The 23,011-nt window shown below is 33.5% G+C and overlaps 1 protein-coding gene across 2 annotated transcripts in view; it reads left to right on the forward strand.

Moving 5' to 3' along the window:
* Positions 1-22,453, forward strand: part of SLC35F5 (solute carrier family 35 member F5) — a 69,159-nt gene extending 46,706 nt beyond the window's left edge. The window contains exons 13-16 of one of the 2 annotated variants that reach the window (XM_056793762.1): positions 11,568-11,658; positions 15,312-15,466; positions 15,813-15,904; positions 16,776-22,453. In XM_056793762.1, coding sequence (XP_056649740.1) covers positions 11,568-11,658; positions 15,312-15,466; positions 15,813-15,897 — 331 coding nt within the window. In that variant the 3' untranslated portion in view covers positions 15,898-15,904; positions 16,776-22,453. Of the gene's footprint in view, positions 1-11,567; positions 11,659-15,311; positions 15,471-15,812; positions 15,905-16,775 lie in introns of both variants that reach the window. The other variant, XM_056793763.1, reaches the window with a different exon arrangement.
* Positions 22,454-23,011: the final 558 nt, after the last annotated feature.

A 23,011-nucleotide genomic window follows, 5' to 3' on the forward strand; every position in this document is an offset into this window, starting at 1 on the left:
TCTACTCCAACAGTTCTTTCTCTAGATGTGGATAGCATTCTTTTCTTTTTTTTTTGATAGCATTCTTTTCATTAAGTCCCTCAGAATTGTCCTGGATCATTGTATTGTTGTTAGTAATAAAGTATTATTATTATTTGCTCATCCCACAGAGTTTTAGTTATTGTATACAGTTTCTCCTGGTTCTACTTATTTCACTCTTCATCAGTTCATGCAGATCCTTCCAGTTCTTATAGAAATCAACTGTTTCATCCTTTCTTATAGTTCAAAAGTATTCCCTCACCATAATAGACCACAATTTGTTCAGCCATTTCTCAATTGAGGGACATTCCCATAGTTTCCAATTTTTTGCTACCACAAAAAGTGCATCTATAAATATTTTTGTACAAATCGGTCCATCCTCCTCTCTCACCCCCCACTCCCCTTTTAAAAATATCTTTGGAATACAGACTTGGTAGTCAAATTGCTGGATTGAAAGTTATGCATTATTTTAAAACTCTATGGACATAATTCCAAATTGCCTTCCAGAATGGTTAGATCAATTCACAACTCCACCAGCAATGCATTAGTGTCCCTGTTTTGCCATCCCCTCCAACATTTATTACTTTGCTGTCATATTGGCCATTCTGCTAGGTGTAAGGTGGTATCTCAGAGTTGTTTTGATTTGTATTTCTCTAATCAGGAGGGATTTAGAATAATTTTTCATATGATTATTTATAACTTTGATTTCTTCTTCTGAGAACTGCCTATTCATATTCCTTGACCATTTGTCAATTGGGGAATAACTTGCTTTCTTTTAAATTTGACTTAGTTCTTTATATATTTGAGAAATGAGACCTTTATCAGAGAAATTTGTTATAAAATTTTTTCCTAGTTTGTTGCTTCCCTTCTAATCTTGCTTGCATTGGCTTTGTTTGTTCAAAATCTTTTAAATTTACTATAATCAAAATTGTTTATCTTACATCTTGTAATGTTCTCTGTCTCTTGTTTGGTCTTAAATTCTTCCCTTTTTCATAGATCTGACAGGTATATTATTCTACAGTCACCTAATTTACTTATAATGTCACTCTTTATGCTTGAGTCATATACCCATTTTGAATTTATCTTGGTATTGGGTATATGTTGACCTAAACCTAATTTTTGCCATACTCTTTTCCAGTTTTCTTAGCAGTTTTTGTCAGATAGTGAGTTCTTATCCCAAAAGCTGGGATCTTAGGGTTTATCAAACACTAAATTGATGATGTCATTTACCCCAAGTCTGTTTCATTGATCCATCCTTCTATCTCTTAGCCAGTACCAGATTGTTTTGATGTTCACTGCTTTATAGTACAGTTTAAGATCAGATACTGCTAGGTTCCCATCCATCACATGTTTTTTTCATTAGTTCCCTTGATATTCTTGATCTTTTGTTCTTCCAGATGAATTTCATTATTATTTTTTCTAATTCTATAAAGTAGTTTTTTGGTAGTTAGGTAGTATATAAGTAAGTGAATAAGTGACTAAGGAAATATTTATATGTACTATATAATGATATATAATAAATATAATTGAACAAATAAATTAATTTAGGTAGTATTGTCATTTTTATTATGTTAGCTGGCCTATCCATCAGCAGTTTAATGTTTTTCTAATTGTTTAGATCTAATTTTATTTGTGTGAAAAGTGTTTTGTAATTAAGTTCATATAATTCCTGTGTTTGTCTTGACAGATAAATGGGGAAGAGTTTTAAAGAGAGGATCATTTTGCTTTAATGAATTGGTTAGGGTGGTTCTGTGAATCTTCATTCAGATTGGACAAAGGTCTAGGAGTGAATAGAATGGATTCAGGGATCAAAAAGTAAATGTTTTGGGTTTTTTTACTGCTTTGGAATTCTTTCCTCTTGAGGGATCTAGAAAACATTAACTGATTTTTATATTAAGCTCTGTTGACAGAAGCTTTGGTTGAAGGAGTGGGGTCTATACTCGTCAGAAAAAATAGAATTTCAATAGTCAGAGGCATATGAAATGTTGATGAAGGAGAGAGGAAATGGATTTAAAAAGGAGAAGAGCTTGGAGAATCTTTTGTAAGGGTTTCAATATTGGTAAAATTCCAGGAATTGTTAAAAGCGTGGCATGAGGATCACTGGAGTGTAGCAGAACTGAATCAAGAGGGTCAGGAGAACTGAATTAGAAGATTTCTCAGTTCAACTTCCTTTTTCTAAAACTAAATTCAAATGAAGAAAATTAATTCAGGAGAGATGAAATGATTTGGCCTCTAATATCATATAGCGAGGGGACAGAACCACAATACTATGGTGTGTGTGTGTATATAAAGAAAACCCATACGCTCACACCATCTCTCAATGACATCATTTCTGAGATTCCTAGCAACGCATGCTGGCATACTATAATTGACTTAAGCAATGCATATTTTACAATTCCCCTCCATCCTGATAGCCAAAATATATTTGCATTCTCATGGGGGAAAAAGGGAGCTCTGCTGGACTCATTTAGTTCAGGGCTGTAGTGAAAGTGCATTGATTTTCTGCCAGCTGCTGAAGAGACCTAGAAAATACAAAATTCAAACACACCAAGCCAGTACATTATGTAGATCATCTGCTTCTTGCATCCCCTGGTGCCAAAACATGCCTGGAGGACTCAAAGAAACTATAAATAGAATTGTAGAAAAGATGGCATAAGGTCTCCAAAAGAAAGTTACAGTGGGTTCTCCCCAAAAGTCAATTACCTAGGCTTCATCCTGGAAAAGAGTACCAGGAAAATATGTAGTAAGAGAATAGCGGATATACACAAGCTAGGTATTCCACATATAAAGAAACAATTTAGGGCATTTCTGGGCATGACTGGGTTCTTATATCATTATATCTCAGGATATTCACATATGTCCAAGTGTCTCACAGATATGACCAAAAATGGGGTTGAGGAGCCATTGAAGCTCACAAAAGAATATCTAAAAGCTCTGTCTGCTTTAAAGCAAGCTATCCTAACAGCTCCAGCCCTTGGCATACCTAATTACAACAAGGATTTTCATCTAGATGTCCATGAGGCTAAGGGTATGGCTTCTGGAGTGCTAACTCCAGAATTAATCAATCTAGGATTGAATTTAAGACCTATTGCATATTATAGCTCGATTTTGGACCCAGTTGCAAAAGGCATGGTGCATTGTTTGCGCAGTATTTCCACTGTTGCCCTGGTGTTTAAAAAAGCTAATGAATTAGTGCAAGGATGCAAGCTCCATGTTTACTCTGCACACCAGCTAGAAAAACTGCTAAAATCACAGAGTAGGCATGCATTTACATCTGCAAAGCTATCCCAGTATGAAATCATTTTGCTAGCAAATGACAATTTAACGTTACATAGATGTGCACCATTGAATCCAGCTACACTAATCCCTGACCTACTATTGGGAAAAGAGCCCCTTCATGATTGCACCCAAATGGTAGAAACAGTGTATAAGCCTAGAGAAGATCTGAAGGACACACCACTTATTGATCCCGACTTAAAAATATATTATGATGGGTCTTCATATGTGCTTAAAGGGAGGAGGACTATGGGGGTTGCAGTTGTGACGGGGGATGAGACCCTCTGGCATGCATTGTTACCAGGTCATGTCAGTGCTCAAGGTGCCGAGCTCAAAACCCTCATACAAACATTTGTGCTGTCCAAAGGAACAAGGGTCAAAATATATACAGATTCTGCTTATGCATTTGGAATTTTATTTGCCACAGGACAAACCTGGAAAAATAGGGGATTTGTCACAATAGCTGGAAAGAGGATGTATAGCATATGAGAGCTTCATAAATCAATTCTTAGAAGTGGTGAACTTGCCAAAGGAAGTGGTGGTGATCCATTGCAAGGCTCACTCCTCTGACAAGGATGAGATATCCCATGGAAATCACAGGGCAGACATGACAGCAAGATTTGCTGCCAGATTTGGTCCTATCTGTGTTCTGAATTTCTCTCTGGTAGATAAGCATGATATCAAACAAGCATACTGCTGAGATGAGGTTCAATAATGGCAAGAACATCTAGGAGCCAAATTAGTCAAAGGAATCTGGTTAGCGCAGGGAGGAAAGCCCATCTAGCCTAAAAGGCTGTACCAACATTTGTGTAATGTGATTCACCCCAGAGGTCATTACGGAGTACAATCCATGCTGGATGAGGTCTACTGTTTTTGGAAAGCTCCAGGGATATCAACGAATGCTCTAAGAGTATGTCAGGCATGTAACATCTGTAGAAAGTTCAGCCAAGGTCATTTCAAGTGCAAGGCATTGGGAGGGCGACCCCTAGCTTATATGCCTTTTCAGTGTCTGCAGATTGATTTTATTAACATGCTTGGGGACAAAGGATATAAATATGTTTTAGTTAGAGTGGATAGACTCACTAGATGGACAGAAGCATATCCATCAAAGAAAAACAACACCAACATGGTAGTGAGAGCATTGCTTAAAGAAATAGTTCCTAGATACAGCATTCCAGGTGCCATAGACTTAAGACAGGGGAAGTCACTTTACATCTAGCATTTTACAACAAGTCTATGAGTCTCTGGGAATAAAGGGTAATTTCCATAATGCATATAGACCAGAAAATTCAGGACAGTTGGAAAGAATGAGTAAGGAGTTAAAAACCAAGATAGCTAAACTCTGTGCCCAAACTCATCTTAAATGGACAGAGGTTCTTCCACTTGCACTGTTCTATTTGAGGATGAAACCCAGAGGAGACTTACATATTTCCCCATATGCGATACTGTATGGACATCCAGTATGGATAGGAAAGACTGCTAAACCATCTTATGTTTCCATGCTAGGAGAGGAATGCCAGTTACTCACCTATCTGACACAGATACAGGAGGCTGGAAGAACTGAGAAGACTAGGACTACTAGTGCAAAGGGTCCCACTAGATTTCTCACTACATAACATCAGGTCAAGTGACAAAGTATATGTGAAAAATTTTACCAAAGACAAACCTACAGAGCCCAGGTGGATTGGACCATATGATGTAGCTCTCACTACTCCTACATTGATCAAAGTGATAGGAAAAGATTCTTGGTTCTATGCATCTCACATTAAACATCCCTATACCCATGATGACAAGCCAGAAGAAAACTTGATTGAAGCCCTAGAATACGTGCAGACATAGCTGCCCTAAGAACAGCTCTTGATAAACAAACAGGAAACCTATGAATTTCACCAAAATGCACAGGAGGAAATAGAGATACTGAACAGACAGTCTGAATGACAGTGAAAATGAAACAGAATAACGTATAACACAGATAGTAAGCATATATACAACTCCATTTCAAGCCTGAACTAAAACATCATTAACCTCTACAATTAACCACATAGGAAAATAATATTTGCCTTACAATCACACATTAAGAAAGACACCTACATTCATTACAAAAAAACTCACTTGTACACACCCAATGAAAATCCGCTCTTACGTGAATGCACACATTAATCTTATACACGCATGATCCTGCATGTATGGATACCTGAGACATCTTTCAAGGTGAGACAACAAATAGCTATCCAGTAAAGGCGAAGACATCTGGACCTGTGACAATTTCAAGTAATACCAAAGGATGGAAGACCCACTAACAACTAGAGAGAACTTTGAATCAAAGACATTATGGGGAACTAACTTCAGAAAAATGGGTCATTGCCAATCACACTAATATCACATTTAAGGAATTGCATCCACATGCGCACTAGAATCAACACAGGAAGAATGAAGGATAGATCTTCAGGCAATATGAGAAGTGGGCATCCTGAAGAGAACTAAGTATGCATCCACCATGACATATGTAGAACACAAACAAATTTCACACTGACATTAGGGGCTGTGCTGTAAATAAGGACAGCCCATAAATTGTATATCTGTAAATAAATCTCTAGTAGGACTCATATAGATGGGAAGGAAATGACTTTCCTGTCTGGATGATTTCAAGCCAGAGGATGTGTATATATGTGTATAGATAACATGTAACATGTAAATATGTAGTGTAATAATTAAAATAGTGGAAGACATAAACTGTAGTAGATAAAAGAGTGGTTGGCTTAAATTATGACCGCAGAAAATATGGTTTCAAGACTGTGTCTTGTTTTAAATCAAATTTAAGGTGGTCGCCAGAGAAAAACTCCCAATTATTAAATATACCCAAGTCAGCTGGGTTTTATAGAGATTTTAATTCATACAAATGAGGAATTAAAGAAAGAGAGAGAGAGAAAAAGGAAATAATGAGAAAAAGATAGGCCGGCCCAGGCCAACCCAGGCCAGCCCAGGCCCAAGCCCTAAGAGAATCAGTCAGTCTTTTATCCACTCACCACAAGATTTGTTCCAGCAAGGATTCTAGTGTTCAGAGAGAGACTAGCTCAGCTTTGGTCAGCTGCCATCTCCAGAGAAGAGTTCCTCTGAGCCTTCTTCTGAGACTGTTCCCAGACTCTCAGTTTCTCATCTCCTTTTAAAGGGAATTTTCTCCTATGTCACCTCCCCTAAATTCTCACATCTACCAATCACAGTAGATGTTTTCCAAATGACAGACCATTCTTAATTCACACCTAAGAAGGCTTGAACTTTTGATTAAGTTCACACTTGAAAAACCTCTGAGTAAGTTTCTCACCTTTTTGCTCCTTGTAAATTCACAAGTTGCCTGACCTTTATAGGTACTTAGCACCCTTTTGTATTAGATCTAAAAATAGGCACAGCTTAAGAACTTTTGCCTTACTATAAGTATGGGTTTAAGTATTTTTCATTGTTCAGCAAGGAGTTTCTTCCCCTGAAGCAGGCTTAAGTAGGGGTGGAGTAGAGGTCTCACATTCCTGATCTAAGTTCCTTCATTGTTTAAAATGGGGAATGTTCTTAACCAAATCTTATGAAGTAGGGTCTGAGAATTTTTAAGGTTCACAGTAGAAAACCCAGTCATGTACATATGTAGTATACTAACTAAACTAATATAGATAGAAAGGAAAGAGTTAACATACTAACCATTAATAGACAGAGAAAGATTAATTTAGAGTGGAAAAGGGAATGTTGTAACTGGAGAGGTAACAGGGACAGAATAAACCAGATTTCATTAGAAAAAGTTAGTATATATACACATATTTAAATGTTATGAATTGTTACATTGGAATTAGTGTTACATAAGACATAGGATAGTTCAATTTTACTTGAGTTAAATTTTATATTGATTGCAATAGGAATGACCTTTGTATTTAGAAATTGTTATATTGTAAAAAACTTTGTAGACAAGTGATCCTAACCCTCCTTCCCATGACTCATCCTTTAGCATAAGATAGGACCTTAGGTTAGCAAATAGATTAGAATAAAATTTATTATTTTGGGATGGGGGAGGTTAGGTGGTAACAATAAGTAACATAAATAGATTAGAATAGACATACAGAAGGTAAGTAAGTTGCGTGGGCTCATGGTGGCACCACTAATAGGAAAATGGAGGATTGTGACAGAGGTTTTGCACTCAAGGAAGAGTGGCAGCCTGAAAGAAGTGCTGGATCTACTCACCTTGATGGGGGAAGGGCCCCAGGAGGTCTGGAATGATGAGAAGCCAGAAGATTATGACTGAGATTTCAATTGGATCTCTCAACCTTGAGAAGCCTATTGGCTAAGCCTTTCTCCTGGGGATATACTCACCTTTTCCTCTCCTGGTGACAGGACATCTTTCCTCCCACCAATTCCCAACTGAAGTGACAGCTGAAGAAGACTTTTGAGCCTCTGTCAAATTTACCTCACAGCTCCTGGTGCCCTTGGTCTGAACTGTGGCCAGGGGGCCAAAGACCAGGGCCAGTCAACCTGACTCTCTCTCTCAGGGGGCCCAGGCTGCCAAGGCCTGAGTTCCTCAGACTCGAGGAGGGAGGGAAAAGGGATAGTTAGAGAAGGGATACCTTCCCCTGCTTTCCTCACCAATTCCCTTCCTGCCAGCCATTTTCTTTGTGTTACCCTAGTTGACTTAGTTTATTTATAATAAAGTTGTTGTCTTTTCCCAAAGTGACCCAAGTGTGAGGGGGACAGCTTGGGGGTAGGGGGGAAGGAGGAGAATAATCTTCCTGAGAAGAAACCTTTAGGCTCTAGTAGTAGAGGAAGTCAAGAGTCTGTGAGAGCAGCCATAGCTGAGGAGGGAAGTCTGAAGGGGGAAACTACTTGACCCCCCCTCTTCTCTCTCTGAGCCAACCCTAAACATCAGCTGCCTCTCCTGGATCCTGCTTTCAGGGGGAGATCTTCATTCCTCCTCTATCCTTTTTACCACCAACTAATTCCTCTATATAGTGTCACTCATAAGATGCCTATGAAAGTGAAATGAGATTTTAGCAGTCTATGTATTATATACCTATATATACATACCTATACATATATTTTGTTTTATTTTTTAACATTTCATATTGTTATATAATATATATTATTTAAAATATTTATATATTTTAGTAATTGTAAAATATTGCTAGATATTGGCTAATTCTTTAGAGTCAAGGAGTTTTAGGATAGTGTTTCTTAATATATTTTGTGTTATGCTTCCCTGTCTCAGTGTGGTAAAACCTGTGAAGCCCTTTTCTGAATTATGTTTTTAAATATATAAAATAAAACAGGTAGGTTACAAAGGAAACCAAGTATATTGAAATAAAGATGTAATTTATTTTCCCATTCAGGTTTATAGACCCCCTGAAATCCATTCATGGTCCTTCTGCAGAAGGATCTGGAGCCTAGTTTAAGAATCTCTGCAGAAGGATATAGTTCTACTGTTTGTCCCTTTTTCCAAACAGTGGCCTAAAACAAAAAAAATCCCACAAAATTGCATCTATTTATAATTGATACTATCTTACTTCTCTGAATTCCTCAAACACTTTGTTTTTACACTCATAGCAAATTAATATATTTTAATTTGTTTATTTGTATATTTTGTCCTGAGATTTTAAGGTTCTTGAGACCAAGAACTGTTTCTTGTTTCATCTTCATATTCTCCACAGGAACTAGCATAGTCCCTTTCTCTCTTTTATTTATTTATTTATTTATTTATAAATTTGTTTATTTATTTATTCATTCATTCATTTATTTATTTTAAAACCCTTACCTTCCATCTTGGAGTCAATACTGGGTATTGGTTCCAAGGCAGAAGAATGGTAAGGGCCAGGCAATGGGGGTTAAGTGACTTGCCCAGGGTCACACAGCTAGGAAGTGTCTGAGGCCAGATTTGAAACTAGGACCTCCCGTCTCTAGGCCTGACTCTCAATCCCCTGAGCCACCCAGCTGCCCCCCCCCCCCTTTCTCTCTTTCATTAAAGTAAACAAAATGCACATATCAAATTCTTTTGCACACATTTTCTTTATGAGAACAAATTGCCCCCTTTAGATCTCACAGCATAGACGACTATCTTGCCTTACAGTGGCCTAAAAACTTAACAAAACAAAACCAAACCAAACCCCCTTAAAATACCTGAAGGCCGGTGATGAACTTTTCTAAATATAGGCTAGATGCCTTTTGGACTACACTTAGTCCCTCATTTTAGGCCATACTTTTGAAGCTTTTCAAAAGCTTTTTTTTTTTATAGGCTTCAAGATCTAATACTGTTTTTATGCCATGATGAGAACTTAAAATGGGACTTAAATGAGAACACAAATATTGAATTCCTTTTTCCTCATTAGACAAAGATTACAAAATAAAAAATTTTGAGACCCAAGTTGCTTTTTCTTTTACATGAACATAGAAAATAGAATGAAGAAAAATTACTTTGAAAAATAGTCCCAGCTGGCATCTTACTTTTTTATCAGGAGAGTGGTCCATAGTAGCCAATAGACATTTTTCTATCTTTGAATAAAAGCTACAAATTGCTAGTTTTTTCTTCTATTATTTCTTTCATTTCTATCTATGACTCTAGTCTCATTCTGAGCAAGTAAAAACTACATATGCCAGTTAGCATAATATTTTGTTCAAGATACAGGACTATTTTAAGATCTATACTTATTTTTATGAAATTCATTATAGTTCTCCAGAAGTTCAGTTTGAATTGAAAAGTCTGAAATTATGAAATTTTGGTAAAATGAATGTGCATTTAAAATGATTAAATTCACATTGCTTCTCGATATCAGATTGTTCCTTCAGTAGTTGTCTTTTAACTAAAGTAATGCTTTACATAGATCATTGAACTATCAGTTGACAATAATTTTTGTCACTTTGAAGGTTTACATGACCTTTGTTATGTACCATGATGTACAAGGATGGTGGTACTTGCAAATATTTAAATTATCAATGTACTGTGAATTGTTTTTGTAATTTTAAACATTGACATGTAATACATTATGTCAACTGAATTTGTATCCTTATTGTGGCATACAGAACACAATTGAATGTGACTGAGTGTACCAAACTTCTCAACCTCTTGTTCTCCATTCTTTTGTGTAAAAATAGATATTAATTTATTTCATGAGCATGTTTTGACAGTAATGGAAAGCATATAAATTAAATGGATATACTTAGACTAAATCCAACATTGTATTACAATGTAATGTCCAATAACAGGAATCCCAGTATTGTTTCATATTGCCTAGAATTTTTAGATCTTTGCAATATTATCCTGGTTTGTTCCTATGGAACCCTGTGGTTTGTACCTCTGGGGGGGGGAAACTATTCATGATTTTAAGTCACTTGTCTTGTCAACATGTATTTATTTTTGATTTATTACCAGCCTAGTTCTCTGCTTGGTGCCTAGGGAGTGTGGGAGGGGCAGACTGGTAGTACAGGGTAGAAAAATGGAAATTCAGAGTCATTTAGAGTATAGTTCTGTAGGATAGCTCTGTTTTTCATTGTGATACTGACTTGAATTGACCTATAATTTGTTAACCATCTCATAGGTTACTTTTTAATTTTCTTTTAGGTGGGGAGGGGCCAGAGTGGCATGGGCGGGGAGAAAGGAACCTGTCTGAATCTTATAGAGTTGCCTGCAAGAACCTGGGGAGTTAAATGACTTGCCTAGGTCTCAGAACTGTTATGCACTAGGGAAACAACCTAAACTCAGGTTTTCCTGACTGGAGATACATAGACAAAAACATGCAAACATTCACTCTCACTCTCTCTCCTCTCCTCTCCTTTGCTCTCACCCCTCTTCTTCCCTCCCCTCCTCTTCCCTTCCTTTCCCTTCCCTCATAATTTGAATGATTAAATTTTACTTTGTAATTTAATAGTATGAAAAATTTAGAAAAACATATAGTTAACTTTAAGTATGTAAATTCTTAATGGAATATAACATTTACACTATTTAGAGTTTAATTATAGCTTGCCATAATGTTCTATACTTAAAGTTTTTTTTACTGTTTTCCATTATTTTTATAGTAATAGTTTTTTCAGTATTATTTTTATATGAGTTTGGGCATTTCAATTTTACCATTAAGGATCATTTAACAATATATTGTTTAAATCAATTAGATGTGAATGTCTTATGATTTTAACTTGCTACTAATAGTCTCTCTCGTCAACATATAAAATTTAGAGTTAACATTTGCTCTTTGATGTTTTGCTTCAGTTGTAACTTTTAAATAGAAGAATATATACATTTTAATCTATTTTAGGGGCTGTTTTCTTACCTCATCCTTGATTGGCACACTTGCACTAAGCCTTACAATACCTCTGACCATAATAGCAGATATGTGTTTGCAAAAGGTAAGTTGTCTTTTATTGATTAAAGAGAATGATATATTATGCAAATGGACCTGATCAATAAAATGTCATTATTAACTTTAAGTTGGTTTGAAAGATCACTAGTGTAGCTAACATTTTTCTTTTAATAAAATTAGTTGATCTTAGAGTTGTCTTATATAGCTATAAAATCGAAGATAGGGAGGAATATTGTTTTTTGTTAATATGGAATTGAAAATGGCATTTTAGATCATCTAGCCCTTCTTCCTCATTTTACACATGAGGAAATTGAGGTACATAGAAGCTAAATGATTTGTCCAAGGTTATACAGGTTTTGACTTGGAGTGCTGATTTGAACTCAGATCCATTGATCTTTTCCTTTTTTCTATTCTCTAGTTATGATTATAGATTTTAGAAATTTGGTATAATTTTAAAATAAATTTCAATTAACAAAAACTTAAACTTTTACTATATTAAAAAAAAAGAGTTTACAATAGAGAGTGTTAGTAACTAAGGCAAACTTAAAATATATTTTTAAAATTATTACAGAAACATGACCAAAAATGTTATCAACTCTAAATTGCAAAATATATGAATTCCTCATATTCAGACAACATAGTAAACATGGTAAGTAGTAATATGTACATTATAAGTAAAACATATTTAAAAAAAGAGTTGACATTATATTAGCAAATTTCATTTTTTTTTTGTAGAGTTCATCTGTTTTTTTTTTTATCATGCAAGGACAGAAGAACTATATTATATGCTTCCCTTCTCTCTTTGGTATTAAATAATTTTGACTAAGTGAGAAAACTATCATGCTAACTATATGTATAATGTTAGCACCAAAGTCCACTGAAACAAGAGTATTAATAGGAAAAAAAGGAAGCAATTGTACTTTATTCTTCTTATACCCCTAGTCCCAATACTGATTTGCGCATTATCATTGTTTTTCTATGCCTTTTTCCCTATTCTGTTCTGGGTCACCCTCCAAAATTTATCACCTGCTGGGCAAACTTGGTAGCTTCATGAATATCGTCCCAGGCCTAGAATCAGGAAAACCTGACTTCAAATCCAGCTTATGGCATTCTATGTGTGTAACCCTAGGGATGTCGTTTAGTCTCTTTTTACCTCAGTTCCTAATATGTAAAGTGAAGATAACCCTTACTTCCCAAGGTTAGGATCAAATGAGATAATAATGGTAAAGCGCTTAGCATAATACCTGGAACATAGAAGAAAGCGTTAGCTTTGCTGTTATTATTATGTTTGATTCCAAAGCAAATGTTTATATGAGCAAAATAATTTCTACTCTTAATCCCCCCCTTCCATAACAAAAGCAGTAATAGAATAATTTATTTATTTATTTATTATTATTTTTTTTCAGGGCCCTTACCTTCCATTTTGGAATCAATACTGTGTATTGGTTCCAAGGCAGAAGAGTGGTAAGGGCTAGGCAATGGGGGTCAAGTGACTTGCCCAGGGTCATACAGCTGGGAAGTATCTGAGGCCACATTTGAACCCAGGTCTTCCCATCTCTAGGCTTGGCTCTCAATCCACTGAGCTACCCAGCTGCCCCCAGAGTAATTTATTTTTATAAAGGCTTAAAATTAAAAAAAAACAAAACAAAACATTTCTTACAGCCTATCTCCTCTTGCAGTTTTTAATCCTTAGGTAGGACAAATATTATTATGCCCATTTTTAAAAATGGCCAAGGTCACATAAAGTGTGTCAGAACCAAGCCTAACCTAGATTTGCAGACTTGAAGTTCTAACCTCTTTAAAAAAAATTAAAATCTACATTCATTGGCTACTATCTTCTCTCCAAAACCCCTGTTACAAATACATAAACAAAATTCTCACAATTCCTTCATTAAAAAAGGGGACTCATTTTATACTTTTGTGTATATCATCTCTCTTATCAGAAGATACAGTACCTTATTTCATTGTGAGACTTGGAGTCATACTTGGTCATTGCCTTGACCAGAGTTCCTAAGTCTTTCAAAGTTATTTGTCTTTACAGTATTATTATTGTATAAATTGCTTTGCTGATTCTTCTTACTTCACACTGTATCAGTTCATAGAAAAATTTCCCTTATTTCTTTTAAACGATTGCCTCTATCTTTTCTTATAGTACAATCGTATTACATCATTTATATATTGGAACTTGGTCAGCAGTTCCCCAAGTGATGAGTATCCCATTAGTTTCTAATTCTGTGTCACTACAAAGAGTTCTATATTTTTGTATATATTAGTGCTTTTGCTCTTTAATTTCTTAGGGGTATATAAATGTGCTGTGATTTCTCTCTGATTTTGGGGTATAGTTTAAAATTGCTTTCTAGAATGACAGAACAAGTTCACAGGTCTTTCAGTAGTACTTTAATGTACTTGTTTTCCTATAACTCTTCCAGAGTTTAGGGTTTTCTTTTTTTTTTTGCTGCCTTTACCAACATTGATAACTGTGAGCATTTCTTTAATAGTGATTTTTAGAATTTTTTTCATATTGCTATTGATAGCTTGGATTTCATCCTTTGAAAAGTACCTGTTCCTATCTTTTGATTATTAATTGGGGAATGGCTTTTGTCCTTATCAATTAGAATCAGTTCCCTATCTATTTTAGAATTGAGAACTCTTATCAGAGAAACTTATTGAAAAGATTTTTTTTCATTACTTGTTTCTCTTCTAATTTTGGCTACTTTTGTTTTGCTTATGCTTAAACTTTTAAATAGTTAAAATTGTCCTTTTTACCTATCTCCAAAGATCTGATGACTGTTCTTTCTTACTCCTTTAATTTATGTCACACTCTTGTTGAATTATTAAGCTATTTGTTAAAAATTTTAATCACCTTTTAATTTAACATTCAAATAGCTTGGATAGAATGTTAAAATTTTAAAATATATATATTTTCCTCCTGAATATGGAATTATTCATCTGTAAAAATGGGGATTAGCAAAGGATACTTTGTAAACCCTGACTCCTTAAAAAATATAAGCTTTGATAACCACATTATATATGTAAACAACTAGGAAATATTTACTTAAAGTTGCCAGAATTAAGAGATTTTAACTTAATTTTCTGCTGAATTTGCTTTAAAATATTCCTAGTAAGAAGAATGATGATGTATTACTATTTTTCCTGACTTAAAAGAACTATGAAAAATAATATTCTATACTTTCCAGCAGAGGGAGCTTTACCTAGAAATATAAGTTTTTCATTCTTAATTGTTTGCAATTTCACAGAGAGCAAACAAAGCTTTTAAAATTTATTATTTTATAGTCAAAATCTTTATTTTCAAAAACTATAAGTCTTGAGAGGATAGTTGTTATATGAGAAAGTCTTAGAGTATTCAGATTTTTAATGTTAAAAGTAATAAAAAGGGGTGCTAGGTGGCTCAGTGGATTGATGAGATGAGATCCCTGGGTTCTAATGTTCGCCTCAGATACTTCCTAGCTATATGACCCTAGGCAAATCAGTTAACCCTTATTGCCTAGCCTTTACTGCTCTTTTCCTTTGGAATATATCCATATTGTTGGTTTAAAAGAAAGTATTAAAAGAAGGTGCTTTATATTTTCTTCTTAATATTAACTTATCTGTGCCAGTTTCAGTGAATGAAAAACTTACATTTAAGAAAAAAATCATTGTACTAGTAATAAATGAATTTTCTTAATTTCTTTTTTCCAGGTGCAATTTTCCTGGTTATTTTTTGCAGGTGCTGTTCCTGTGTTTTTTTCATTTTTCATTGTAACTCTCCTGTGCCATTATAATAACTGGGATCCAGTGATGGTGGGAGTCAGAAGAATTTTTGCTTTTATCTGTAGAAAACATCGAATTCAGAGGTTGGTTTTTTTTTTTTAAGATGTTTAATGTAATTTTAATTCTCTACCAATATGCTATCTGTACAGTCTTAGTTAAGTTTTTAGAACTTTTTGAACAATAGTTAATAAAGATTGTTTTAATAGTCATAATCTGCTAGATAAACTAATAATAGAAAATTAATTCCTTTAGTAGTAAACATGTTTACTTTGGAAGTCTAATAAACTCTTAACCTAATAAGTTTTTGTTATTTGAGTATTGGAGAAAACATTTTTGTTGTAGTTAATTTAGACACAGGAAGTTTTGACTAAATAAGAACTCCTTTTACAAAACCTTTTTTAGTAACTGTTTAATTATTTTTTTTTAAAGAGTCACAGAAGATAGTGAACAGTGTGAGAGTCTTATTCCTTTGCACAGTGTTTCTCAGGAGGATGGAACTATTTGCTGTTCATAAATAATAGGTATGTCTTTAAAGACAGTTAAAAAAATAAATTAGCTCTATTCCTTTTGAGTGAGCTGACATTAATAGTGTTTAAGCATTCTTTTTCCAATACAGAATAGTTTTCCCATACATTTATTTTATTTTTATTTTTATTTTTTAAACCCTTACCTTCCGTCTTGGAAGGTGTATTGTGTGGTATTGGCTAGGCCAAGAAGAGTGGTAAGTGCTAGGCAATGGGGGGGGGGGGTCAAGTGACTTGCCCAGGGTCACACAGCTGGGAAGTGTCTGAGGTCCCATACATTTATTTTTGGTGGAATTATCTGATTTACCTTTTGTGACTAACATCACAGTAGGAGAAACAACATTTCTCTTGGGCCATTTGTCTTTTTTCTTCTCTTTTTCTTAATATATGATTTAAAAATTAAATACACTTTTCTCTGCTGATTTTTATTTTTTGCCACCTCCATTTCCAATATACTATATGTAATTTTTACCTATGTGAGCAAATTTGTGGCAAAATTTTATGATTTATAATTTAGGTCAAGGGGAAGTACAAGTAACTAAGAGAGGCAAGAGAAGGATGAGAATATAATTATAGAGGATAAAGTAGAACAACACATGGTAAATAAGACGGATAATAATGCATGGTGGTTTTGATAATGTTAGGCTGAATAGTGTTTCAGCTTTTGAAATTTTTCTTAGGATTAATTTTCATTACTTTGTAGCAGTCCAGTGTCAGTCTTGCAAGTAAAATATAAGAAATATATCATTTCAATATTAGAATAGTTTTTTCCCTAAGGAATACCTTTTCTGACATAGTTTTTATGTTAAAAGATTCAGGGTTATGGAAATAATAATCTAATGACAATGTTGTTTTTATTTATTTTTAGCTTGATGATGAAGCACTATACAGCGAAGAAACAATCTCCGACAAGGATATATAGAAAAATATTTCAGTGCCTACTCCAAATTAAAAATCAATAGTTTCAGTTTTTTGAAACTCTAAAATATATATTTTTTCCTCATTCTTGTTTTATTTAGTTTTATAATGAACTATTTTGCTAAAAAATATCACTACAACTATAGGATATTCCAGTTTGTCTAAAGAATCAACTTGCCTTACAGATCTCATGGGATTTAGTTGGTGAAATTACCAAGGAAGAAAATGCTGATGTTAAAGAGATTTTGTTTTTACATTTTTGTTAAATGCTGGACTATGAAGCTATATGTGAGAAATCGTTAAAGTCTGTAGATCAGTGTCCTTTTTTAGAGAAAATGCAAAAGGCTGAGGTGCCTTGTAGGTACGAATTATATTTTTGTGTTGTATAAACTCTTGAATATAAACACCACAGAAATATAGTTTAATTTATGAAATAATACATTTTTGCAAATCTGAGCTAAAACAAGTTTTTGGAACAGGATCTTTTGTTCTCTTACACTACATATACTATATTTGTAAATTTTTTCTGTAGCATTATGTGCCTTGTCTGTTATAAATTTGATGATCCAGAGTAAGTTTTTAAAGGGAAATATAAGAGGAAAGATTAAGTACTTATTAGTGTAATGATTTGCTAAAAACTGTGCTTCCTATATAGATGGGAAGAAATGGTCACTTTTCTATGAAGAAGTTTTAATAATGGGATAATTTAAATTGACATGTTCCATTATTAAAATAAAATTCTGTTTAAATGCTGTTCATATATTTATATATATTTGTATTACAAATGAGTCAGGCAATTATTAGCTTTTCCACAAGGTAAATGTATCCATTTATCCTTGAACTATAAATCACCCTTTTTAGTTTTGTTTTTCTAAATGAGCTTTTAAACAATTAAACTAAATTGAGAAACCAAAAAGGAATTCTGTTATTTGAGGGTTTTGTTTGTTTTTGTATTTTAATAAAAGATTGTGTACAAAGTATTTAGCCCCTAATTTGACACTTTAGATTTTTGAATATCTACTTTGCAGCTGCTCTTGAATTCTAACCATTGTAGATGGCAGTAAGTGAATGAATCTTGTGATTTTTATATGCTTATTGAGTAATAAATAGCCCCTTCCTATTTCAAGCTTTTAAAGAGAATAATTTAGTTTACATTAAAACTTCTTAACTAGCTTGACATCTTAAGATTCAGTTTATAGTAACCTGCATAATTTATGTCTGAAACTCTTTGTGGCAGGGAGAGAATTAAGAGAAAACTTAGCCCCCTGGTTTCTAAACATTCTTGTTATATTGTTGTTGAAAGTATTTTTTACATCCTAACAATGCGGCTATTTGTTTTTAAGTCAACATCATGGATACATTTTTGCTTTCTTTCCTGGATCTAATGAAAGTTTTTGGCAGTCTAAATTAATTTGACTTTGTTGTTTTTTTAATTATCTTATTTAGATTGTGTATCAGGGGAAAATGAAAGGTTTTTTGCTTTTAAAATTACTTAAACAACTTTAGAATCTAATTTAAGTTTAGGATTATGACACATGCTTCTCATCTATCTTGGTGCCTACCTTTTAATTCAGAAGTTCCTTTGCCAAAGCCAGGTAGGGCTAGAATGACGAGATACAATCAACAATTTGAAAATTTGCCTTCTGAATCTTGTAAATGCATTATTAAAGGAGACAGAAATGACATTAAATAAATGCTTGTAACTGAGTGATTTGTTTTACCAGCTCATAATAACTAAAATAAAAGACAGTGTGGTATGATGATTAGAGAGCTGGTCTCAAGAGTGAGAAAGCCCTGGGCTCAAGTTCTGCCTCTGCCTCTCATGTGTGACCCTGAATAAATTCACTTAATATTTCAGGTAACTCTCTAAGGCTATAAGTTGTAGAGAAGATGCTGTTTTACATTGATAAAAGAAGTTCTTCACCCAGAGTTCTTTACTTTGATGAACTCATAGGTCCAGGAAAAATGAAACTTAAAATACAAATAATATCTGAAAAGGTCTAATTATAGTAATGAAAGGTTATTTTTACTGTTATATATTCACAACATCAAAAACTTTGTTTTAGTATACCTTGTATCAATTTGGACATTTTGATTGAAAAAGTAGACAACTTCATCTTAAAAAAAACAACAAACCCAATCATTTATTTTCAATAATAGTGACTTACATTTGTATAGGACTTTATTTTGTAAAGTGCATTCACATGTATTTGATCACTATGAACTGTGAAATGGACAGGACATATAATTCACATTTAACAAATAATTCCCAAGGCTCCTGTATTAGAAACCAATTGCCAATTGTCAAGTAATGGAATGGTTGTCATAAAAAAAGAAAAATTTTCATTTGAACACAGTAGTTCAGTTGTCTTACTTGCTACTTAGAAACATTCTTTGAAATTTGCTTATGAAACAGTGGCTCTGAAACATAAAAGGCTTGGATCTGTGATGGCATGGGTGTGAACTTATTTTGAGCACTCTTCAATTACTAAGCATTTATTAAGTACCAATGTTAAGGCACTAATAAAGAAACTTCATAGGAGAAGGTCATTGGTCTCAGAGAATTTGAGTAACATTGTGTATGTGTGGGGATGATATCAGATTGCTTTATTTGAAATTTTTAAAAATTCATTTCTGAATTAATGCTTAAATGATTTTTTCATAAAAGCAAGAGAACTGCTTTGATACTTAATGTCCAGAAGATCCTATTATGCTAAACATGCAGTATTGTCCTACATAGTTTTTCAATGGTTATTTTAATTTAGCTATCATTGAAATCAGCAGTATCAAAGTATCTACTAATTTCAGTAATTTTTTGCAAAAAAGCATATAGGTTGGAAAGTGCTGATGATATCTTTTCCTGTATGGTAGAAACCAATTTAATTTACTTATTAGTATTTGCATTTAGCTTATAACTTTAATTCTTTCCCTATATAAAAAAATCCAGTGGAAATTAGATGTTTGACAATGAGGAAATATAAATATTTTGTATTGATTCTAAGGCAGAGGAGTGATAAGGGCTAGGCAGTGGGGGTTATGTGATTTGCCTAAGGTCATGCAGTTAGGGAGTGTCTGAGACCAGATTTGAACCTAGGACCTCCCATCTCTAGGCTTGGCTATTAATCCACTGAGCCACCCAGATGCACCAAATCAAATCTTTTTTTAAAGCATCAATGATCCAAGTATACTAAAATGTCATGATCATATTTGGATTTTGTGTTGTGTAAAACCATAGTGCTCTTACCATGTATACCCAAATACACACGAGAAGCAATTCAGTGAGTATGTTGGAATAGAATCTGGACACTGAATTCTAATGCAAACTGTACCAACTAGTTATGTAACCTTGGTCAACTTAACCTGTTAGAATGTAAATTCTTTAAGTTCAGGACTGTTGCTCTTGACTTTTAATCTCTAGCCCTTAGTATAGTACCAGGAACACAGTAGGTACTTCTTAAATGTGTGTACATTATTTAACCCCTCAGGACCAGTTTCCTAATCTATAAAGTGAAGGCTTTGGACTCTGAAAGTTCCATCAAGGTAGATATAAGTTTATGATTCCATAAAAGTTAAGTTCATTATAGGAAAATTTCTAAATAGAGTTGTCCTCAAGTGGAAAGAGTTGGTCACACATGCAACAAGTTTTCAAATAAAAATTAACTTGTTGGGGGTATTGTTGAGAGTAGTTTAGGCTAGTCTGGTTTGTTTCAAATCTGATTCTTTTTTTTTAACCCTTGCCAATACTGTATATTGGCTCCAAGGCAGAAGAGTGGTAAGGGTTAGGCAATGGGGGTCAAGTGACTTGCCCAGGGTCACACAGCTGGGAAGTGTCTGAGGCCAGATTTGAACCTAGGACCTCCTGTCTCTGGGCCTGGCTCTCAATCCACTGAGCTACCAAGCTGCCCCCTTAAATCAGATTCTTGACTAGATTAAGGTCCCTTTGTGGGCTATTTTATTTTAAATCAAAATACAGTATAACTTCCAATCTCTGTGACTTAATGGGTTAATGTAAATGACTAAGCAACTTGTGTTTGCTGGAAAGTTTTGTACATGAAGCAATGTTGATGTTATAATGAATGTGTTTGATTTCACATATTAGAATTCTTTACAAATTTTCAAGAGTCAGATACAGCACAATTTATATGACAGGAATTTAAATGTATACATGATATTGGAATATGTGACAGTCCTTCGGATAAATAGAAAATGAAGTACCTATACATTTGCTAAGCTATTAGCATTATATTTATTAAATTATGTGTTCTTTACTACACCAGGTTTTATCCAGTGGCACAATAGTGTTAATACTTTTTCATATGATATGTAATTACCTACTTTTTTATTCAAAATCTCAGGCCATTTTATTTTCAGACTACTTAAAATGAACTTCAAAGAAAATGAGATCAAGTATGTTGAGAACTTATAAGAGTGTGGTTACTTTTAAAGTAATAACTGGGTATTATGTATTTTAAAACCTTAAAATTTGGGTTAAAGTTAATATGTTAAAATGATAGTTTGCTCCTTATCTTTTAATCCTAATTTCTAAGGGAAATACAGTAATCATAAACATAGACATATAATTTCTTGCCTGACCACCTACTTCTATTCTACTGCTTAAGACTGGATTGTTCCAAGGAACTTAAGAGTTTTAAGGGTCTCCTTGAACTGGCTTGGATTTGTATGCAGAAACAAAATGAAGCATTTGCTATCCTCTAGAAAACAGGAGATTTTAGCTATTAATATAGTTTGCTTAAAAGTAGAGGTAAAAAAAAAGAGGTAAGACAGAATTCTTTGAATATTATTACATTAGACTGCTTAAAATACTGTTGAATATTAACTGTGATGGGGGACCCTTTAGAGAAAAGAAATAATTTGGAAAAAATATTCAGAACATTAAAAATGTTGATATCCTTTTTCTATCATAAAGTAAATTATGGCACAAAAATCTATTTTGTATATTATAGTGTCACAAATAGCAAAATTAGTACATTCTAAAGCAAGTCTCTGTTGATCAGTTGTGTAACAGCAAGATTATGTAGAAGAAAAACATTTTGGGTTGAGAGATTTCAAAGAATTTTTTTTTCAAAGAATTTTTAAAAGACATTCATCTTTAGTAGAACTGTGCCATAGTCCTTTTCACTAGGAATCTAAAATGTTGTTAAATGTTTTAGCATCTACTGCATTTGTCAATCTATCTTGAGTCAGTGTAGTGGTTGCCTTTGTAATCACATTGTAGTATGTATTTTAATATTTGATCTGTTCTTTCTCTGTTCAATAATCACTGGACATATGTGGATGAGTGATTTATATGACAATCAGATAATTAATAGATCCAGGAAGGTAGGTACCTGTAGTGATATTTTATAAATTAAGGATAGATTCTTATTAGACTTAATTCTTTCTGATGTAGTGTAAGAGACTCAATACTGGGTTTTAACTGAAATTCATTACAATTGTTGATTTTCTGACCCTCTCCCCTGACAATTTTTAATAAAGTAGTAATATTAAGAACTGACATTAAAAATGCAAATAGAACAAAAAACTTTTGAAATGCCTAATTCTAGTTTGTATGGTATAACAATCAAAATAAAAAGAAAATTAAGGAAGTTAGAGTAATTTGAAATATCACTTTGTAGTGTTTAATTATTGAATTGGGAAAAATGGGCTCTTATATGCAGTATTTTTATATCTATGCCAAATCCCTGTGAAATAATGTAAAGAAAATGTAAGTTCTAATGAATTGTTTGTATAATTTGATGTAAAATATTTAAAAAAATTTTTCTGTGTATTTGACATTTATTATATGTCCATAAATATATATACATTTATATATATATATAATGTAGGTCTACCCTTAAAAAAGTAAGCTTTTGTTTTATAGAGACTCCTTTTACTGAAAAAGTTAAGTTTATACATTCTTAACCTGATTTCAACAAAGTTAACCAAAAAGATTGTAGAATGCTGTAGACATAATTTACCTACAGTTAGCAAAATACTTGACAAAATTTTCATGCTATTCTTAGGAAAAAGTTGGAAAGAGTTGGACCAGATGAAAATATAATTAGGTGAATTCAGAACTGAGTTCCCTACCTCAGAAAGCCATCTAAGGGATGTCCCATGTATCTTGGTTTACTCAATGTAACATTTTTGTTAATGATTTGAACAGATATGTTTATCAAATTTGTA

Source organism: Monodelphis domestica, chromosome 4 (genome assembly GCF_027887165.1).
Source record: "Monodelphis domestica isolate mMonDom1 chromosome 4, mMonDom1.pri, whole genome shotgun sequence".
Lineage (NCBI taxonomy): Eukaryota > Metazoa > Chordata > Mammalia > Didelphimorphia > Didelphidae > Monodelphis > Monodelphis domestica.